At 54.8% G+C, this 19,194-nt stretch overlaps 1 protein-coding gene across 1 annotated transcript; it reads right to left on the minus strand.

Moving 5' to 3' along the window:
* Positions 1-554: 554 nt before the first annotated feature.
* SAPCD2 (suppressor APC domain containing 2) lies at positions 555-14,448 on the minus strand. The gene is made up of 6 exons (XM_042786978.1): positions 14,028-14,448; positions 9,124-9,257; positions 5,370-5,468; positions 5,125-5,226; positions 4,492-4,605; positions 555-4,071 (listed from the first exon to the last, which is right to left on the minus strand). The coding sequence occupies exons 1-6, from the start codon at positions 14,428-14,430 to the stop codon at positions 3,943-3,945; spliced, it is 981 nt and encodes a 326-aa protein (XP_042642912.1). The 5' UTR covers positions 14,431-14,448; the 3' UTR covers positions 555-3,942.
* Positions 14,449-19,194: the final 4,746 nt, after the last annotated feature.

Here is a 19,194-nt window from a genome sequence, read left to right on the forward strand (position 1 = left end):
TGTGATATTCCCAACACACGTTTTGTCCTTTCGCTTTGCTTATCTCTGGCTACTTCTCTTGTGGGGTAATAGAACCGCAGATCGAAGCTCCCTCTTGCTTCGTATGCAATTGCACGTCTCAAGCTCACTCAATCACACTCCATGATAATACAGAAATACCAAATGTGTGCACAACAGATTCCTCAGAGTACTCAAATTACCCAATTACCAGTTACTCCAATGCCAATCCAGCGATACTTTCATATTCATCTTATCAGGCAGCGACTAGGCTTCCACCGACAGGAATTCCCTAGCCCCAACCATGTGGAGCTTTTGCTCCGTCTGACAGGCAGGCTTACCCCAGAACCAAGGTAGAATGTCTGAATTCTTACCTAATCCAGAGGAACACTGCAAGGAACTTCTAGGGAAAGGAGGATGTTTCTCTCTGAAAAACTCTGGGTGCTGGCTGGAGTCTGATGCACGCTTAGACCCATGTGGTTCCCTTGCAAGGCTCCTGGCTGGCTCACCACAACTATTGTAAATGTGCGCGGTAAGAAAAACTTATCTACACAAAGTTAGATAAGCAGAGATGTCTTTTATTAACGATGCGCACCGGGGACATGGGATCCTTCCCAAAGGTGTCCGCCAAAACATTGTAATCCACAGATACTTAAACCCCAACATTCTTTGTTCTCCTTTAGTATAATAGGCATGCATACAATGTCCGCTTTTAATTGCTCATTATAGCTGCCCTTTACCTGCATTGGTTACTATTATTCTTTCCCATTACATCATTACTGTATTATTGGTTCCTTATTCTCTGAACCATACATATTCATAAAAGTTACAAAATCATTTGGCCATTTATCTTAATCTAACTACTGACTACCTGGGCTCCTATGTCACCATGGTTTGGGGTTTTGGGCTGATGAGCAACCTAATATGATAAATGACACTTTCTTTTTGTTTCCTCCTCTTAGAACCATCTCTCCCAGTATTATTCTGAATGTTTTATGGCTCTTGAGCAAAATGTTACATCATGTTCCCTTTCTTCTTAACTTCTCTTGCACATCCTTTCCTATGGGAACAGCTCACCCTATGGCTAAGGCCTAGCTCTACTCACTGTACTCGTTCTGCCTGCATAACTAGTTAAGTCATGAAACACAATTTTCAAAACCCTAATATTTTGTAACAGGACCACCGCTGCAGTGGTGCAATCCCCACAGTTCAGGGTGCCAAAGTGGACACAGCTCAGACACACAGGGAAGGGTGCGGCACTGGTCAGACCCATCGGGGACCCAGAAGCAGCCTGTCCAGGCCAGGGCTGGCAGCTTGAGGTCAGCCCTGCAGCTCTCAGGGGAACCCAGTTCCAGCAGGACCCACCCCAGCAACAGTCCTGGGGCCAGGACAGGGCGAGAGCTGCCCTGGTGCTGCACGGCGCAGCATTGAACAGGGACAATGGTCCTCACAGGCTCTGCATCCAAGCAAAGGCATGAAATGGGAACTGAGGACAATTATCACCCCCCTTCTTGCCCTGCCTAGGACTCGTGGCTGTCCTAAGCACCACTTGAAAGAGGCTGCAGCAAAGATCCCTCTCCCAACTGTGGGGGACTTGGCTCGGGTCACCCTCCTGGCTCTGCTCCTGGCAGGAGAGGCACGGACAGCTCACCCCTGGGGGGCTCTGTGGGGCGCAGGGGGTCCCAGCTCACCCTACAGCCTGCCTGTGCTGAGGGGCGAAGGAAGGTGCCTCTGGCCAGGGTAGAGCCTCAGGTTCACCGTGAGCAGATGCTGCCACCCTTGGCACCGGGCAGGATGTGCACCACAGTGTACTGTGCCAGCCAGGTCCCCTCCGGCTGCCCCTGCAGCAGCGAGTCACGGCAGAGCACCACAGTCACTGCTGCCCACAGCCACAGGGGCCAGCTCCAAGGGAGGTAGCTTAAAAAGAAACAAGAGGTTGCGAACTACACCAGCACCACCTGAGGGGTACGAGACCCCAGCACATCTGGTGGAGCAGCCAGATGAGGCTACAAGCACTGGAAGGGGTGCAGGTGGCTTCATGACCCTGTCCCACAGCAGCAAAGAGAGATTGGGAGGGTCCCCAGCCCCAAAGTGCAGGGAAGCCCAGATGGGACAAAAATGGGCACAGGACACCCCCTGGGCTCCTCATGCTCAAGCCATGATTGTGCAACCTCAGCTTACCCCACATCCCGTGGGACAGGACAGTCAGGAACGTCAAGGCTCGCAGCAGCAGATGGGCTGATTTAGGCAGAGAGAGAAGATAAATGACATAGTTCACCCTATTTTATTATTCTACAGACAGGCGACTCTCCTCATAAAGAGGGTTGCTTTTAATTGAACCGCGGGCAAAACAGGTACTGGACACCAGAGGTGGCATCCTGAAAGAGATGGCAGGCACCAATGCCCAGGGGACAACTAACACCCTATTCCTGCAGACAGGGGACACCACGGCCTTGCACCTACTGCCTCTCCCTGGCACGCTGCTGATCCCTGCTCCAGCACAGGGCAGCAGGCACAGGTGTAGAGCAGGCATTCATGCCTTGCAGTGACCTTCAGGTCAAGATCAACCTCAAACTGGTACCCAGCCAAGGACAGAGCACGTCTAGCACCTTCTGCTCATCTCAGTGCATTGTGCCATGGCATCATGCCAGGAAAATCAGAGCATGAAACAACTCTGGAGAGAAAAGTCCTGGTCTTGGAGCTATGGAGAGCCAGGACTGTGCTACATGGGGATTCACAAGGATCTCCTATGAAAGTACCATTAATACCAAGTACCAAGTCACAGTGGAAGACACTGTCCAGCTCAAACATCATCACTGAGCTGGGTGGGAAGGAGGAGGTATTCTGAGATGTACCAGTCTAGCAGGACCCACACCTAGACCACCACCACCCCTAGAAGCTTGGAGAAGGGTGTTCTCATGCAGGATGTCACGCCAGGGAGCCAGCATCCACCACCAGGACAGGCAAAGCTGCCATTTCTCCATTTGGAGATGTGCAAATGAAAGAGCCCATCAGTCTCTACTCTGTCACCCCCATTCAGCTAAATACAAAACCTTGTCCTAAAGCCCCTCTGTGAAATCAGGCTTTTGTTAGCATCCTCATGCTGTAGGACATCATTTTGCCTTTTAAAATCATGAAAAAAATATAAGCCTGGCAGTCATAAGAAAACATTTGCCAGGTGAAGCCAAATAAAGGGATGTAGAGGTGTCTGCCTCGATCTGGAAAGAGCCTGAAACAGCAGCTCAGGGCTACAGGCTACCTTGTTTGGGTCTATGGCTCATTAACTACAGGAGCCTGCAGACATGTAAACAGCGACTATGGCATCACTACTGCAAACTGGAAAGAGGGATTACCCCAGGGGGAGCACCAGCTCAGGCACTGCCCTGGCCCAGTACAGTGTCACTGGCAGGCAGAACTCCAGCAGCAGAGGGGCCAGGCACATCCCACTGGAATTTCAATCTTGTCCTCCAACAGCAAGAAAGGCAGAGGAGAGGCCACTCTTCAACAGCCAGGCTTGCCTGGAGATGCCATTTGGAGTGCTGAAGAATCATCATCTTTTTCTGAGAGCAGCCAAAATTCGGACTAAGTCAGGCCAAAGGCACAACAGTTGCCCAGTTGCCTTTGTGCAGGCAGCATGGGCAGCAGCTGTTTCCCCCAGCACGCTGGGGATCATGGAGCTGGGGGTACAGTCTCTGCAGTCTGTTTAGAGACAGAAAAGGAGCAGCTTGAGAGCAGCACAGCTGGAAAGCCCGGCAGCAGAGCAGTGCAGGGATGCTCCCCAGGGGGGATCAGGGAAATGCCTTCCTGGCTTCTGCCTGCAGAGATGCCACGGGTGGCTCCAGACCTTGAGATATGACACCTGAAGCGATGGGTGCACTGGGTTTTGGCCAAGAGTCCCATGAAAACCGCAGGGAAGCTTGAGGACAGGGAGCAGGAAGACTGGCACTAGATGAAGGTAGAGTCCAGCTGGCTTGTTTCATGGTTATTGCGGGCACGAGCCTCAAAGAGCTGTTTGATCAGGGCAGACTTCTCCTGCTCCAACTGGGTGATGCGCTCGCTCTTGTCGGTCACCTCCTGCATGGGACAGAGGAGGAAAATGCTGACATTTTCTGGGCTGTGGGTGCTGGGATGTGAACCTCAGCAGTAAGCCTGGCCCTGGCAGGGGCATCATGGGTGCCCCTTCCCCAGCAGCCCTACTTGCAGACCCCCGCCGCAGCATCTGTGCCCTCTCATGACCTGCATTTGTCAGTCTTTTCCCTCTGGCAGGGATGCCCCATCCCTGTCCGTGGACCCTCACCCAGCAAACAGCTGGACACAGCTGCATGATAAAAGGTCTCCAGGTGCAGCCCACACACCCTTCTCTGTGATGACCAAGGTTGGCCAAGCTGAAGGAACATTTTCCATTGCCTCGTATTCCTTCCCTGGCCCCATTCCACACCCCATCCTCTCCCAGCCCCCTCCAAGAGGATTTCCTCCCCCTCTATCCCCACTCACCTTGGTGAGAAGGCGGTTTTGTTCCTTCAGCATGTTGATGGCTTGCTGGGAACCTGATGGAGTTGGGGATGCCACAGGGACCAGCCTGCTCAGAACTGAGGAGGGCTTTGCTTGCTGCAGAGAAGATGAAGGGAAAGAACAAGACATTGAGCCTCCTTCCCAGTGGCCCTCCCCAGCCTTTTTCCAAGGCCAGAGCTGTTTCTATGGCACACGGGGAACTGAGAGAATGCCAGCACAAGATTAAGATCCCAGCACAGGCCATCACAGGGTCTCCAGCAAGGCAGGCAGAGGTGGGAAGCATTCTTGCCAGTGTGCCCAGCTCCTGCCAGGAGCCTGGCAGGACAGCCAGCTCTGAGAGGCCTGGCTCAGGACCTCAGCAAGATGGTTTCCTTATTCACTTCGCAATGGCTAAACCTTTTTGGGATCTTCTTTAGTCCCCCAAATGCCTTGAGCATCCTCCAGCCCAGCTTGAGACCAGCTGCATTGTCTTGGCCTCTTGGCTGTCCCCCATCCCCTGCCTTGCCCACAGAGCCAAGTCACCTCCCCAGAGCCCAGGGAAACTGGCAGCTCTGATGACACCAGCATGAGGTAAGGAGCAGGATGGATCACAAGCGGCTAATGTGCTGCTCTCACCTTGCTGGCAGTGGAAAGGAGGTCACCCAGGCAGCGGTTCACCTCCTGCAGCTTGGGGACCAGGCACCCCAGGTGGCTCTGGCTGCCGTCCGGGAGGAATTCCTGGGGGACCGGGAGGAAGAAGAGGCTGGGGGTTACCATGGGGCCAGCTCCAGGTCAAGTCCCAGCCCGGTTCTCCAAACCCACAGAGCAGCCCCAGACCCTCCCAAGCAGATGGGCACCCTAAGAACAAGCCCCAGACTCACAGCACTGGTTTTGTTCTTCCCCAGGAGCCTCTGGCGTTCCTGCATGAACTGGATGTGCTGGTGGTACCAGTCCCGGGTGCGCTCTACCAGCTCCAGACCCTGCAATAGGAAATCCTTCTCCTGTTCCAGCTCCTTCATGTGCTTCGGCTGCAGGACAGAGCATGCAGAGATGTCACCCCCTGACCACCAATGTCTCGTCAAGACTCAGAAGCTGGTTTCTTTACAAGGCATGGAGGGGCCTCAGATCCTCTCCTGATGAAAAGCCACAGAGGAGTGGGATGATGGCTGCTGCCCAATGCTGCTTTTGAGGAAGAGTTCTCCAGTTTGGGAGAACAACTGAAGCAGGCAAAAGACAGGCTACCTCCACTCTCCGGCTCCCCACAGCAAAAGCAGGTTTCTCTGCCTCATATTTATCCAGGGATGCAGCAAGAGCAGGGCCTGCAGCTGCTCCCAAAATGCCCCCTCAAGGCTGTAAGGCTCATCCAGTAGCACAAACACACACAGCTTTTGGCAAGCAGCAGGGAGCCAAGCTAAAGTGCAGACTGGAAGCCAGGGGAAAACCTGCAGCCCTGTTTCCCCAGCACTCTGCTCCCCACTCTGCTTTGCCTCCTGCCCTGAGGTACCTCCCAGCTAAGCAGAGCATAGCATGCCTTTCCACTGAGCGTCTCTGCCAGTCTTTCAGTTCAAGTACCACCATCACCTGGAGAGGGGTGCAGGGACCCTTATGGGCACGGTGAGCTGCTACGAGGGTGCCCAGGGCTCCTGCCCCCGGATCTTGTCCCCCTGGAACAAGCAGGGCAGGACTCTGCGCCAGGTTGTGGCACAGCCAAGGCTGCTGCAGTGCAGGTGGCTCGGCCCCTCCGTTGACAGCCGGGCTGTAGCAGAAGTCTGTGCGCCAGGGGACATGGACTGCCCTGCTCCACTGCCACCTTCTTCTCCTGCTGCTCCTTGGCACTGCGCTGCCACTGGCAATCACAGAGGTGGTGAGAGAACATCCCTGGGGAACAGAGCAACTGGTGCAGTGACCTTTTCATCAGCCCTTACTCAGTGAGCCCAGGGTTCCTGCTCCCTTTCTCCTGAGCCATGCCAATCTGCTCCCCCAGCTCCTGCCCTGCTGCCAAGAGCACAAAGAGCTGCCTGTGTTCCTGTCTCTGCCTTCTCTGCCCCAAGGCAGCCAGGCCTCCACTGCCCACAGCACAGACTGGGCTCCAGGAAAGTCTTCTCCATGCACCAGTGGGACTTTGATCACCCAGAAGCTGCTGAATGCTCAGGAACCTCTCCTGCTGCTTTGGAGAGCATCTGGAGGGAAGTGATTCAGCTCAGAAATGACCCTTAAAATATCCCATCACCACGGACAATTGAGACTATACCAAGACCTTCTTCAGGCCAGCAGTGCTTCTCCATCCTCCCTGACAGCCCTACACCAGGGCTGCTGTTGCTCTTGCTGCTCCTGGAAATGCTGTTTGCAACACAACAGCCCCCTCCCCTGACATGCTTGGATGTACCCACGGGAAGAAGCACAGAGCCTTAGTGCTACACAGGCTGTTACTGAGGGGTACGAAGAAGGTGCTGTATGTGGCAAAGACCCCCAACCCAGCTCAAGCTGCAGCCTGTGACCACCTGGCCTACCCTGGTCCCACCAGGCTTGCTGGCCACCATGGTGACCAGAGGAAGAGGCAGCATTCCACAGAGCAGTGGGACATCACCAGCTTTGTCAGGTGCAGGGACAGACAGCATCTTGCTAAGGATGCTCTGAAGGCAGAGGTAGCTTCTGGGACAGGAGGAAGATAGTGCTGTACCCCAGGTCGCCTACAAATGAAAGTGTTTCTACCCTGGGTAGCATCAGCCAAGTCCAGTGCTGTCTTCCTCAGCCTCTCACAGAAGATCTCATCCCAGCTACCCTCTGTGGCCATGGGAAAAATCAGGCCGATCGATGATGGACTGGCTGAAAAAAACCAAACAAAACAGCTGAGCAGACACCAGCTGTGGTGGTGCAAAGGGTCCTGGGGCTGCAGCACAGCCCCCACATCTCCACTTTGCTGCTCAGGATGAACCAGTCTTAGTGCACCCCAGGATGCAGGATGGATATCAGAGCTCCCATGCTGCCTTGGGCTTTAGGCAAATTAGCCTAATCACAGCTGAGTGCCTTGTCTCTGTGGGTTCAACAGCTTCCCAGCATCAGTGGAGGAGGTGACAGCACTGCCCTGCACAGGGATTCCATCCTTGCTGGATTCAAACCTGCTCCAACTGCCTCTGTATGCTCAGAAGTGGGATTAGTATCTAAAGGCTCCTGCTGGGGTGCCAGGGAAGGCTTCTCACTTGTGGGACACGGACTGACACCCCTTGTCTGGTGGGAGGAGCAAGCAAAAGGCAGTGCAACACTTAGGTACATAGGGAGGGGAAAAGAAAGGCAGACAACCTCCCTCCCACCAGCCCTGCAACAACGTGGAGAAACAGAGGCAAGCGCAACACAAGCCCACGACAAGAGTGCTTGTGGCAGAACTGGGAACAAACCCACCAGCCCCATCCACGCCAGTACCAGGCAGGACCTTAGCTCATGGCAGGGATGGCCTCCAGCCTGCAGCTGCATGCACAGCAAGAGCCTTGCCAGGGAAGGCGAGATCTTCCCCTCCCCAAAGCAGCATCTCCCAGACACCAAAACCCTGAGGACCAGAGACGTCCAACTCCAGTCACACACATCTATATTTATTATTCCTTGCCAGCACCTCTCAGCAGAGGCCCCCTCGGCCCAAGAGCATCCCAACCCCTGGCATGGTTGCAAGCCCAGCAAACCATGTGTGCAAAAACCACACCCCACCCAGGCCAGGCGTAGGAGCATGTTATGTCCCCCAAGGCCAGCACCAGGCTGCAGTTGATGCTGCCCATGCCACCAGTCAACCCTATTGGGCTCGAGGAGCAAAGTGACACCAGGGTGCAAGGAGTGGAAGTGCAGAGGTGACAGTCACAGCCTCAGCAGCAGCTCTGACACTGGCAAGACAAGCTCCAGCCCACCACTCATCCTGCAGGCTGGGTCCTGGCTCTCTTCCCAGGAAAATTTAGCTTGAGCTTGTGGGCAGCACGCCCAAACAGCTCCTCCACCTCACTTGGGAGTAGTGCAGATCCCTTCAGCCAGGCAATCTGATCCAAGCCTCTCCATTCAGGGATGGAGAGGGAAACAGATCCCTCTATCCTGGGCTGCCCACCTAAATTCAGTGCTGATTTCTCTGAATTACTCATAAAAAGTCCCTCAGGAGCCAGGAGAATCAGCATGCTTGAGCCCTGATCTACAGAGACCATCTCGCAGGCCCAGCACCTCTGCTTGCCAGCATAGAGTGTATCTGATGTTTGCTGGAGTGTTTGAAAGGCCCAGAGACCTGCCTGCTCCTACACCCACACGTCTGCCTTTCCCAAGTTTTTTGCCCACGGGGAAAGCACCCATGCAGTCAAACACTGGCTCCATGGGCTGCCCCTGCTCCAGGGGAAGGCAGGGGAACATGCACCTCCTCCCCCTCTGGCACGATTCAGGACATAAAGCACCTCTGAAGTAATGCAGGACCTCCAAGTACATTAACAGAGCTTTGTATCCAAAATACGAGGATCTGCCCAACGCCCCCCAGCTCATGTGCCGGGTGGGCAGGGGGGAGCCACAGCCCAAACAGAGCTGGTGTCAGCAGTGAAGGGACCCCTACAATCCACCTTCGCCCAGGTACCACAGGCCCCTTCGCCGGAGCCCATGGCAGGGCTGTCCCCTTACCATGCTGAAGTCCACACCATTGGCGATGGTGTGTCTCCGGTGTCCTGCACGTCCCCTGTGATGCCTCTGAGCGTCCCCAGCCCCTGAACGGCTGCCATCTCCCTGGGACTGCCCGGCAGCCTTAGCATCGTCACCTGTAAGAGAGGAAAGCATGAGGCTACCAGTTGCTTGTAACAAAAACCTCCCCACCACAGCCACTTCTGTGGGACTATCTGCAGGGTGATCTTGCAAACAGACGTGGCAGGGAGCAGCTGAGCAAAGCACCAGCCCAAGCACCTGCTCACATCTTTGTATGTGTAGGGCAGGCTTCACCAACAACCTCCTTGGCTGCATCAGCCTGGCAACCAACCTTGGTGGTCACCTGCAAAAAGCAGGCAGTTCCCCAGCAATGCGGTTTCAGTCACGGCACAGGCTGTGCCTGAATTAGTGATACTGCCTAGCCTTGTCCTGTCCTCATGGGACCTCTGGCTCCCGCTCAAGTGGCACAGGCCCTGCCAGGAACCCAACTCTTCCTGAAGGCAGCTCCTGCTTGGTAGTGGGCTTGGCCGTGCAGATGTTCTCCCCCCAAGACCCTGTGCCTGTGGTCTAACCATAGAGTAAATCAGGCTGCAGGTTTTCCAAAATTTTATTTAAATCTCAACATCCTATCTTGAAAAGACTGATCTACTGCAAACATATGACACTGGTCCAAATACACGTATAACCTATTTTTGCAGATTGAGTTCATACTGGCAGGTTTCAGGCTGGATCAGACATCTCCTGCCTGTGCTGCCTGTACGCTGAAGCAGGTATTGGCTGGGCACCGGCAGTAAAGTCAGTACAAGCCCTGCACTGCTCACCCTGGCGAACTCACCAGAAACACAGCCCTGCGGCCACGGCCAAGCCAGCTCAGATCCCCGCTTCTGGCTGAGCTGGCAGAACACCGCCCAGCCACCCCAAACCATGGCGCCAGGGCAACCAAGGGTGCAGCCAGCACCCTCCCCAGACGTATCTGGGCAGCAAGCCTGCTCTGCTGCACCTCCCTTCTAGCCCTGGTCCCCTGCCGAGTCCCCAGCAGACTCTGCCTTGTGCTCACTCCCTCGCTCTTGTAGCTCACCCTGCTCTCCACACACAGCTTTCCTCAATAGCTTCTTTCCCAACCTGGCTTTCAAACAAGAGCAGCAGGGAGGTAGGCAAGCGAAGACAGGCAGTGAGGCAGCTGGGGAAAACACCTCCTCAGGACCGCTCCCCATGCATCATCCCCACCCATCACGACATCCTTTCCCCGTGGGGTGGGCATGCTCCTGCTCCCAGGCACTGGAGCTGCCTGGCACAGCTCTAGCACATTCCCTGCCACGCAGGCACGGAGGGCTGCGAGCATTGGGACAGGGCGCGTAGCATCGCCTGGGCTGGCACATCACTGCCTGCTGCTTCACAAGTCCCCTCGGTTGAGCACGTGGACACGATGGAAGGGGGATATGGGGCAAGACAGGGCAGCCGTGGCCACAGGAGCCACCCTTCACCTTGAAGACAACATAGTCTGGGAAAGTTGCACCATACTGGGGCTGCCCGTGATGTCATGTTTGCACCGGTTCAGCAACAGGAGCTGGATTCTGGCTCAGGGGGCAACAGGCAATGCTACACAAGCACCTCCCTCAAGCCTGTCACTTTGTGCCAAAAGAAGTACTGTGGCACAGCAAAAATCTTCCTTCCGGTCCATCACAACATCCCTCTTCTCCTGCCAGCAAGTGCTCTGGCACAGACAGGTCTCCGGCATGTCAATAAACACAAAGTCTTTGATATCACCCATTCATCTCTTTTGCCAACTGCCTTTGGTTTTATTCACCCATATCTACCTGGGAGGAACCCAGAAAGACCAGTGCAACCACACACATGTTCTCCTAGCAGACCTGTAGCACATCCTGCTTGGGAAGCTGAGGAACAGCTCCAAAAACAAGGGTAGCTTCAATAGGCAGGATCCCAAAGCAGAGCCAAGAGCACCTTCGGGAAGAGCTGTAGGGTATAAACATGTTAAAAAGGTTTTCACTGCTGTTACTTAGAACTGCCAGGCTTAGCATAGCTGAACCTGTGGTAAGAAAGCACTCCCTGGTCAAAAAACAGAGCTGCGTGCACCTGAGTTGACTAAAACAGGATTCCTGCTAATGAGCTGGGATCAGTAGTTCTTAGGCAAAGAGCAGGACCAGATTATTAGAGGTGGAAGAGATCCTGCCATGAGATAGGGGCTGGCCTCCTCCCTCCCAGAGCCTGCAGGGCATGAGCCCAGTCAGCCAGAGCAAGTGCCCAGGACAGAGCAGACACCTCAGGGTCGTTTTACACATTCACATACCTGTCCTTGGCAATGGCCCAGACAGTAACAGCTACCTACAAACCATCCCCTCCTTCCTGCTGGGGCCACCAGCCTTCCAGGCAGCAGCTAGAGCCAGGTGACCCCAGCAGCAAAGGCAAACGCTGTGCTGGGGAGGAGGCAGTGCCCAGGGCCACCACAGACCACGTACTCAAGGCATTTTCTGCTCTGTCTTAACTTCCCCAGGTCTCAGCTCTCGGGGGAACCAGAAGGGTAAAGATCCCCAACACCGAGATGCTCAGGTGCTGCTGTGACAGGCCACCTAGGCACCAACAGTAGGGAAGCCCATCACAGTGACTTCCATGCCCAGTGACTTCTCCAATATCAGTCTCATCATCCTTGCATCTAGTAGATGCTGTTGGCTCCCCAGAGACTATGGCTGGTACCCAGCAGCGGCTCACAGGCTGTCCCAGCACTGCTAGGCTGGTGCAAGCTTCTGAGAAGCTGGAAGCTAATGAGCAGGAACTTCTTCAGAAGAACTTCTGCCCATACACTGATGGAGGTTAGCAAGGAAGAAGGGATAGAAGCGCCATCCCGCTGGCACACTGCCCCCCTGGACAGGCCAGGAGGATCACCTGGCCCTAACCTCTGCCATCTTGCCATGATTTGCATCCAAATCACCTCTGATGCATGCAGGCGCCCTGTGGACCAGAAAGCAGAGCTAGGGTGGCATCCTGTGAGCACCTCCTTCCCCCAGAACACAGACAAGGAGAGTTTCCTCAGACTCTTTGTATTTGATGAGCACTGATGCACCATCTCGCTGCACTTGGTTGTGTTCTTACAGAAGCTACCTCACGCAGCTGGAGGCTCAGAGCAGCCTTGAGCCCAAACAATATAATATTAATGGAGACAGGGCTTCCTGGACCTATGGGCAACTCTCAGCATCCAGTACCTTTCTCCACAGCAGGAAAGATCTGCATCCTGCCACAGCACTGCCCAAATCCCTCACAGCCAGTCGAAGAGAACATCTACCCGTTCAACCACACCCTGGGAAACCCTCCGTGGTGGAAGGGAGCACTGGGCAGCTCTGCAGGATCTAGAGCTAAAAGAGAGAGAATAACTCAGAGTTATAACATTCACTAAGCTGTTGAATCAACCTGAAATTCAAGCCTGTTGCCAGAATACAGCCCTGCACTGCAGGAAGCTGGCAGCAAGGGCTGAGACACTAATGCTGCCTCCAGGCTCCAGACAGCAGTAGAACAGCAGCCTGTAATGGAAAGATCCTCAGCAACCAGAAAGTTGCTGTAGTCATCTACTTGCTCCTTTCCAGAGCATAGCTTTTAATTTGCTGTTTGTTTTCCAAGCAGGATTTTTTTTTCAGGTTTTTCCAGATTTACACTCTTGACAATAGAAGAACTAGACTGCTTAATAATATTCCCCATATGAAGCTCCAGTAATTAGTCTGGAGGCGAAATGGAAAGCAGAGAACCTCAGCCACGGTTAAGGTTTCTTCTCCACCCAGCAGAAGAAGGGACTGGGAGGGACTGAGTGGGAAGGAAAGTCAAACCAGCCCAACTTTCCCAAGGTAGAGGAAGTCATTGTGTTCAAGTGTTGCAATAACAAACACCAGCTCCTCACACAGACTTTTGTGTCTATAGATCACAAATCTAGATAAAGAATTATTACCTTCACCAGATAAGCCCAGAAGCCTGGTTTCCTTATGACATCTCCCTCTGACTAGCAAAGAATCAAGATGCCAGTGAAATAGTCTCCCCCTTGCCAAGGTCAGCATGCTACCTGGGGGTGGGGGCCCTGGCTCCCAAGGGAGGGGCAGAGTCCAGAGGGACCTGCTGGTGAGCTCTGCAGACAGACCCTGGCCACCTGGGCAGCACCTGGGGGCAGCAAAGCACATCTCCCCAGTGCCGCTTTCCCATTTAATTATTGCTTAATTATTTATTAGTGTAAACAGTGCTGCAGAATTATCCAAACAAAGGTGGATCAGGTTTTTCTAATTTTTTTGTCCAAAATACGGATGAAATCGTGAGCCAAGCCCTTCTGAGAGGATGCACCCACAGCACTGAGCCCACCCGAGCACATGGCTGCTCCACGCCCACAGCTCTCACTCGGGGGAAGCTGCTCGGCTCTTGGAGACCCCAGGGCCCAGCAGCTCTCCGAGATGACCAGCCGCATCACCCACACCCCGAGGAAGGTCACCTACAGGCTTTGTGCCAGGGGACAACCACGGACACGCTATGGCAAAGCCCTTAATTCTTCTTGTCCCCGCTATAAACAGACAAGCACTCACGCGGGGAGAGATGTGAAAGGAAGCATAAACCCGAGGTGGACGGTGGGGTGGCGTGCTTGCCGTTCCCGTTGACCCCCCCAGCCTGGCCCAAAGCCCACCGAAGCCGAAATCAGAACCAGTAACTTTCGCAGTGTTTTACACCAGGCCTGCGGGAAGAGCTCGCTGCTGCTTTAAGCCCGGAGGAGGGAACGGGTCTCCGCTGCCCGAGGGCCGGAGCAAGCCGCAGGGACAGACCCGCCCTGCCTACCTCGAGTCTCCGGCACCAAGCCGGGCGCGCTGCGAGCCCGGCGCTCCCAGCCCGGCCCCCCGGCTCACCGCGGCCGCGGGGCTGGCTCTGCCCCGGTTCCCGCTGCCCGCTGCTCTTCCGGCGCCGCTCCTCGGCGCACCGCGGGCTCGGCGGCTTCTCCACGCTCCGCCGCCCGCCGCCACTTTCTGCCGGGGGGTCAGCACCGGTCAGGGCAGCCCGCAGCCCCAGGACGAACCGCTCGAAGGTGAGGTACCCGCTGGCCGGTGCTGCCCGCCGCAACCCCTCCATCACTCCGGGGGGCAGCTCCCGGGCTTCCGCTCCGCGCCAGCGCGACTCAATCTCCCGCAGGTGCACGTAACCCCGCCGCCGGTCATCCAGGATATCAAAGAGAGTCCGCAGGCTCTGCAGGAACACCCGGGGAAGACCTTCGGTACCAGCGGGAACGGACCGGCCGCCGCGCTCCAGGGCCATCGCCGCCGCCGCCGCCGAGCGTTACTCGCCGCTGCCGCCCCCGCGCTCCTATTGGCTGGTGGCGGGAGGTCCCGCGCTCTCATTGGTTGGCGGCGGGAGGTGGCGCCGGCCATTGGCTGAGGGCGTGGACGGTGGTTTGAGTTGCCCGCGGAGCCCGCCCCTCTCCCGGCCGGCGGGTGGGCTCGGGCCAGGGCCCCGGGGTGTCGCCTGCCCCCCCCGCTGCCCCCCCCCGCTGCCACCCCCGCTGCCCCCCCCGCTGCCACCCCCGCTGCCCCCCCCGCTGCCCACCCCCGCTGCCCACCCCGCTGCCACCCCCGCTGCCACCCCCGCTGCCCCCCCCGCTGCCCCCCCCGCTGCCACCCCCGCTGCCACCCCCGCTGCCCCCCCCGCTGCCACCCCCGCTGCCAACCCTCCTGATCACCTCTCCTGCCCACCCCGCTCGGTCTCCCCCTCCCGGGAAGAGCCGCGCTGGCCGCTGCCCCCTCCACCAGGCACAAACCCCCATTTCTCGCAGCGCGGACCTGCACCCGCTGCTCCCGCAGCTGCAAACTTCCTTAAGTTACGGGCAGAATTCAGGGCACCGCCGCCTGCGCCCGAGTGCAACGGGTGCTTCTGCTGCCGGTGGTGACAAATAGCTTCGGGTAGTTGGGGTTTTGCACCTCAAAGAGACTGTAGCCTTGCAGAAAGGAAAGCGACTCTCTTTTTAAGCAGAGATACCTGAAGACCTAACATCCCTAAAGACTCCAGAGCAAACGTGATTAGTGAACAGAAAGGAAAAAAAAACCCTGAACGTGGTGGTGTTCGTTCTCACTGCTAGCTCTGCAAACACAGCCAGCAAGTGCCCAGGTTCTCATGTCGGCAGCATCCTCACAGGAGGCTGATGCACAGCTCTTTTGCATCCTGTGTGCCTGACTTGCCTGGCGCCACGGAGGAAGCGAGTGCTTACAGCAGGAATAGAGTCTGAGCATCGCAGTGCTGCAGCTGGTGCAGCACCAGCAGCCACCAGCCAGCAGGAGCTGGGGTAGGGGCCCAAAGGAACCATGGATGTGGAGAAGGAGGAAAGGAGGAAAAAAAATGTGTCAGTGTTGACAAATCTGAGAGAACCAGGATTTAGATCATATCTCTTATAAATTTAGTATGAACTGGCGTTGTTCAGAGAAAGGGTTTCTCTACTTTGTACCAAAATTTGCTGTGGCTGTTAGATCCAACAGTGAATGGTGCCGCCCTCTGCAAAATCCCTCCATTTCAACAAAGCAGACTGCAAAGCCCTGGTGTCAAGATTCCCATGGCAGAGGTGCCACGACTTGCTCAAGGGGCCCTGGGCAGCCACATGCTGGCACCTCCAGAGCCCCCGTCCTGGTTTGATGCTCATGACGCTGAGAGAAGGAGCATCAGGGAGACAGCCAGAAAGGGTGATTTGCCACTGTCCAGGTGCTCAGGTTGTGAGTCTGTCTGTGCCATGGACATCTCCTTGTGTTACAGACACCTCCCTGTGCCAGGGACATTTTTCTCCCTTTGTCACATGCCAGGGTGATTTCCTTTTGCTCTGAGTTGGCTTCAGAGAGAGATGGTGGAAGATGCTTGACTCTCAAGCCCTCCCATCCATGTGGCCCTTGCTGTGCTCCTCTTGCCATCAGCTTCCCTGTCCAGGCTGGACTCCATCCCAAGGTGTCTTCAGCAGCTTGGTCCTACTCCTGGCTTCTTATCCCATTCTTGACACTCCTCTTCTCCATGGAGTTTCTCAGCCCTGTCAGACCCAGGCTGCCAGGTAAATCACAGAAGCCTCTGGAGGCCTTCAGTGAGCTTTCCTCTATCAAGAACCTGCTCTGGCTGGTCTCCCGGATCCCACCAGTAAAGCAATCCAGAGAGCAGAAACAATTCCTGGCATTGACTGTGCCTGATGATTCAGCTGAAATACTACTCCATTTGGAACTTCCTGCTCTGGCAACAGGGAGTTGGGACATAACTGCCCAGTGCAGCTCTGGTCTTACTACGTTTTCCATACAAAAGTGCCCTCAAGAGGCTGCCATGAGACAGGCCAATGTCTTCATCCTCTGCATTGTCAGGTGAATGAGGTTAGAGAAATTTTGAAAAGGCTTTTTGGTGTTTTGATTTCTTTTTTTTTCTCCCACTGAATAGTTTATCTTGGGGCCAGCCCAGACTCTTCTGACTGACAGAGCCAACTTTTTTTTTTTTTTTTTTTTTTTTTTTTAATATGAACAGCATAGTTATTCAGTTCTGCTTTCTCCAAGCTACTGGGAAGCACCAGCTGCCATTCAAACCTGGTCCAACCCTCCCTCACTGCTGGCCTGCAGGCATCAGTGGTGACATGGCTCTGGTGTGGTGGCAACCAGTGTACCACTGCCCCTCTCTGGGGAGGGCATGGAGAAGGCCAGTGTGTCCCCCCCAACCAGTGTTGCCACCACTGTCAGGAAAGGTCATAGCAGCTGCACCAAATCCCAGCAGAGCACTGGGGAGACAGGGTGCTGGTGGTGGACACTGGAGCACCTTCCTACATGACACCGACCTGATGATGCCAGGTACCTGTGGCAGCAGGTTAAGCCCCATGCTGATTTCAGCAGCATGTAGGTGTTCACGTGTGAATTTTGACTCAGCAGAGGACACCCAGTGACTGCAGGCATGAGGTTGTCTCCTGATGACCACGTTCAAAACCAATGCCGTGAGCCTCTGCTGCTGTGTTCTCCTGAAGGAGAGCAAGGTCTGGTGGGGAACCAGCTGCATGTCTGTGGGCTCAGTGTGTGCATGCTGCTGCTTGGCACATGGACCAGCCAGCATGGCACAGCCCACCTCTACATATTGTACTGCTGTCCAAAAGAGTGCCGCACTCAAAGTGGGCTAGTTCCTGGCAAGCACAGGTTATCAGACCATACCCAGGAATGGTTGATTGGGGCTTGGTTAAAACCAGACTGGAAGCTGTGCAAGCAACAGTCCATATGCCAAGTTCTGGTGCTCCCCATCACTGTCCAATTCATTAAGTGCAATTGGTGTTAACCCCTTCTTTCAGCCCCAAAGCTGAGGAGGTGCAGGGAATCATTTCCAGTGGGGTACAAAAGCGTCATCCCAGAAATGCAGCTGTCCCCAATAAACCCCCTGGGCAGAGACTACAAACAGTGAGGGGAGTGTGGTTGGGGAGACACAGCAGATTTTCCCTTAGGAGAGGGCTATCTTGTTTGATCTTCCCAGCTCTGAAATGCCATCATGTTTTCCATCTTGCTGCTTACGGGGCCTCTTGAGGACATGCTCTATTTGCTTTGGAGAGGGCCCGGCGATTTCCACAAAGTTAGTTTTCTTTCCTCCAGACTGTTTTTTCCTTTGGAGGGCTGGTGAGCAGGAAGTCTGGTGGCTGCCAGGAGGCTCTCAGGCTGCCACAAGGGCTGGGAGAAGGGCAGTGGGTAGGAAGCTAAAATAAGCTGTCCAGGGGAATGGTGGTTTTGTCTGCTGACTCTGCAACATGCCTGGGTCTGCAGAGCAAGAATTTGTGTTGGTAGGAAATGGCAGTTGCTTGTGTCCAGCCTCACCCTCCCATCCCTCCAGCTGATGGGGTCTCAGCACTATGAGCTTAAATACAGGGAACTATCTGAGGCTGAGTGTGATAGATGCTGCAAGGCCTTCGATTAGAATCTGTCTAGCAATTGCCCTGTTCTATTATGAATTCCACTCTGCTGCTGCTGCTGAAGCCAGCTATCACAGGAGCAGCTAAGGGCAGAATGTAACAGTCATGCCACGGTCATAAACTACCCAGACTTTCACTTTATTCAATGAATGACTATAAACCCACATTTCTTTGGGGAACATATTGGTGGATACTTATATATTGAGGCCCGAAGCAGGGCCCTAAAAATAAGGTCTCTCTCTCTTTCCTGGTAGAATATCTTACCCTGATGGAGCAGAGTTTGCTGTCTGTCTGCTTTCAGGGTGCTGGAGCAATTTTAATGTTGAATTTCCTGTTCCACCTGCATGCTTGTGTTTCCTTTGGCCCAAGTGTATCTCCCTGCTCTCTTGGGTTGTCCTGCCCAGTATATCTGATCCAACTTGTCATTGTTTTTACTGCTTTACAGAAGAAAATTTCTACCCACACTGTGCGATGGGTTGTAGAATCAGCCCAGGCGACTCTGTGCAGCAGGACAAACCTGTTCTGGTGGAAGGCTAGATTTGGAGGGTGGGATCACATTCACCAGCAGCAGCATGATTTGCTGTGGTGTTTCTAGGAGAGCTGAGATCCCACAGTTACAAGATCCCACAGCTTTGTGCTGGGGTTCTCTCAAGGAGAGGCAGCAAGGGCCATACGGTTCTGCAGGAAAAGGCAGGGCTGGATTTATAAGTTGGATCTGACAGAGCCTTTTCTGATGAGTAAGAGTCAAAGGTTATGCAGGCACCATGTGTGTGGAAGGACCCACATTCATTCACACATCAGGCAGGCAGGGAACGCAACCACGGCAGGAAGAGATTTTGTGTAAATGGGAACAATGTGAAGTTTCTGAAACCCTAAGCCTCTGCCCAAATGAGTCACATAAAATAGGAAACATAGTGTGAAACAGAGGCTTTGACAACTACCAGGGAATCTTCGTGATGTGATCATCACATCTGGATGGGGTCCAGCTCCCCTGACTCTGGTCACACGCAGGCTGTGTATGAGCAGCTGTCTGTCTGTCCGGCTGCCTTCTCGTCTCCTGCCCAGCTGGGCTCAGACTGTCGGCAGGATGCCACGGAGCCAGGCCAATGGCTGGGACAGAGTTAGTGCCA

This window comes from Tyto alba, unplaced genomic scaffold, assembly GCF_018691265.1.
Source record: "Tyto alba isolate M040663 unplaced genomic scaffold, T.alba_DEE_v4.0 Super-Scaffold_11, whole genome shotgun sequence".
NCBI lineage: Eukaryota > Metazoa > Chordata > Aves > Strigiformes > Tytonidae > Tyto > Tyto alba.

Bases quoted from the DNA above. Each gene is read 5' to 3' on its own strand.
- SAPCD2 (XM_042786978.1), bottom strand. From the start codon at position 14,430: ATGGCCCTGGAGCGCGGCGGCCGGTCCGTTCCCGCTGGTACCGAAGGT. The intron at 4,606-5,124 runs GTGAGAGCAGCA...TCTTCTCTGCAG, and splicing joins TCCTTTCCACTGCCAGCAAG to CAAGCAAAGCCCTCCTCAGT. The intron at 4,072-4,491 runs GTGAGTGGGGAT...TGTCCCATGCAG, and splicing joins AAAACCGCCTTCTCACCAAG to GAGGTGACCGACAAGAGCGA.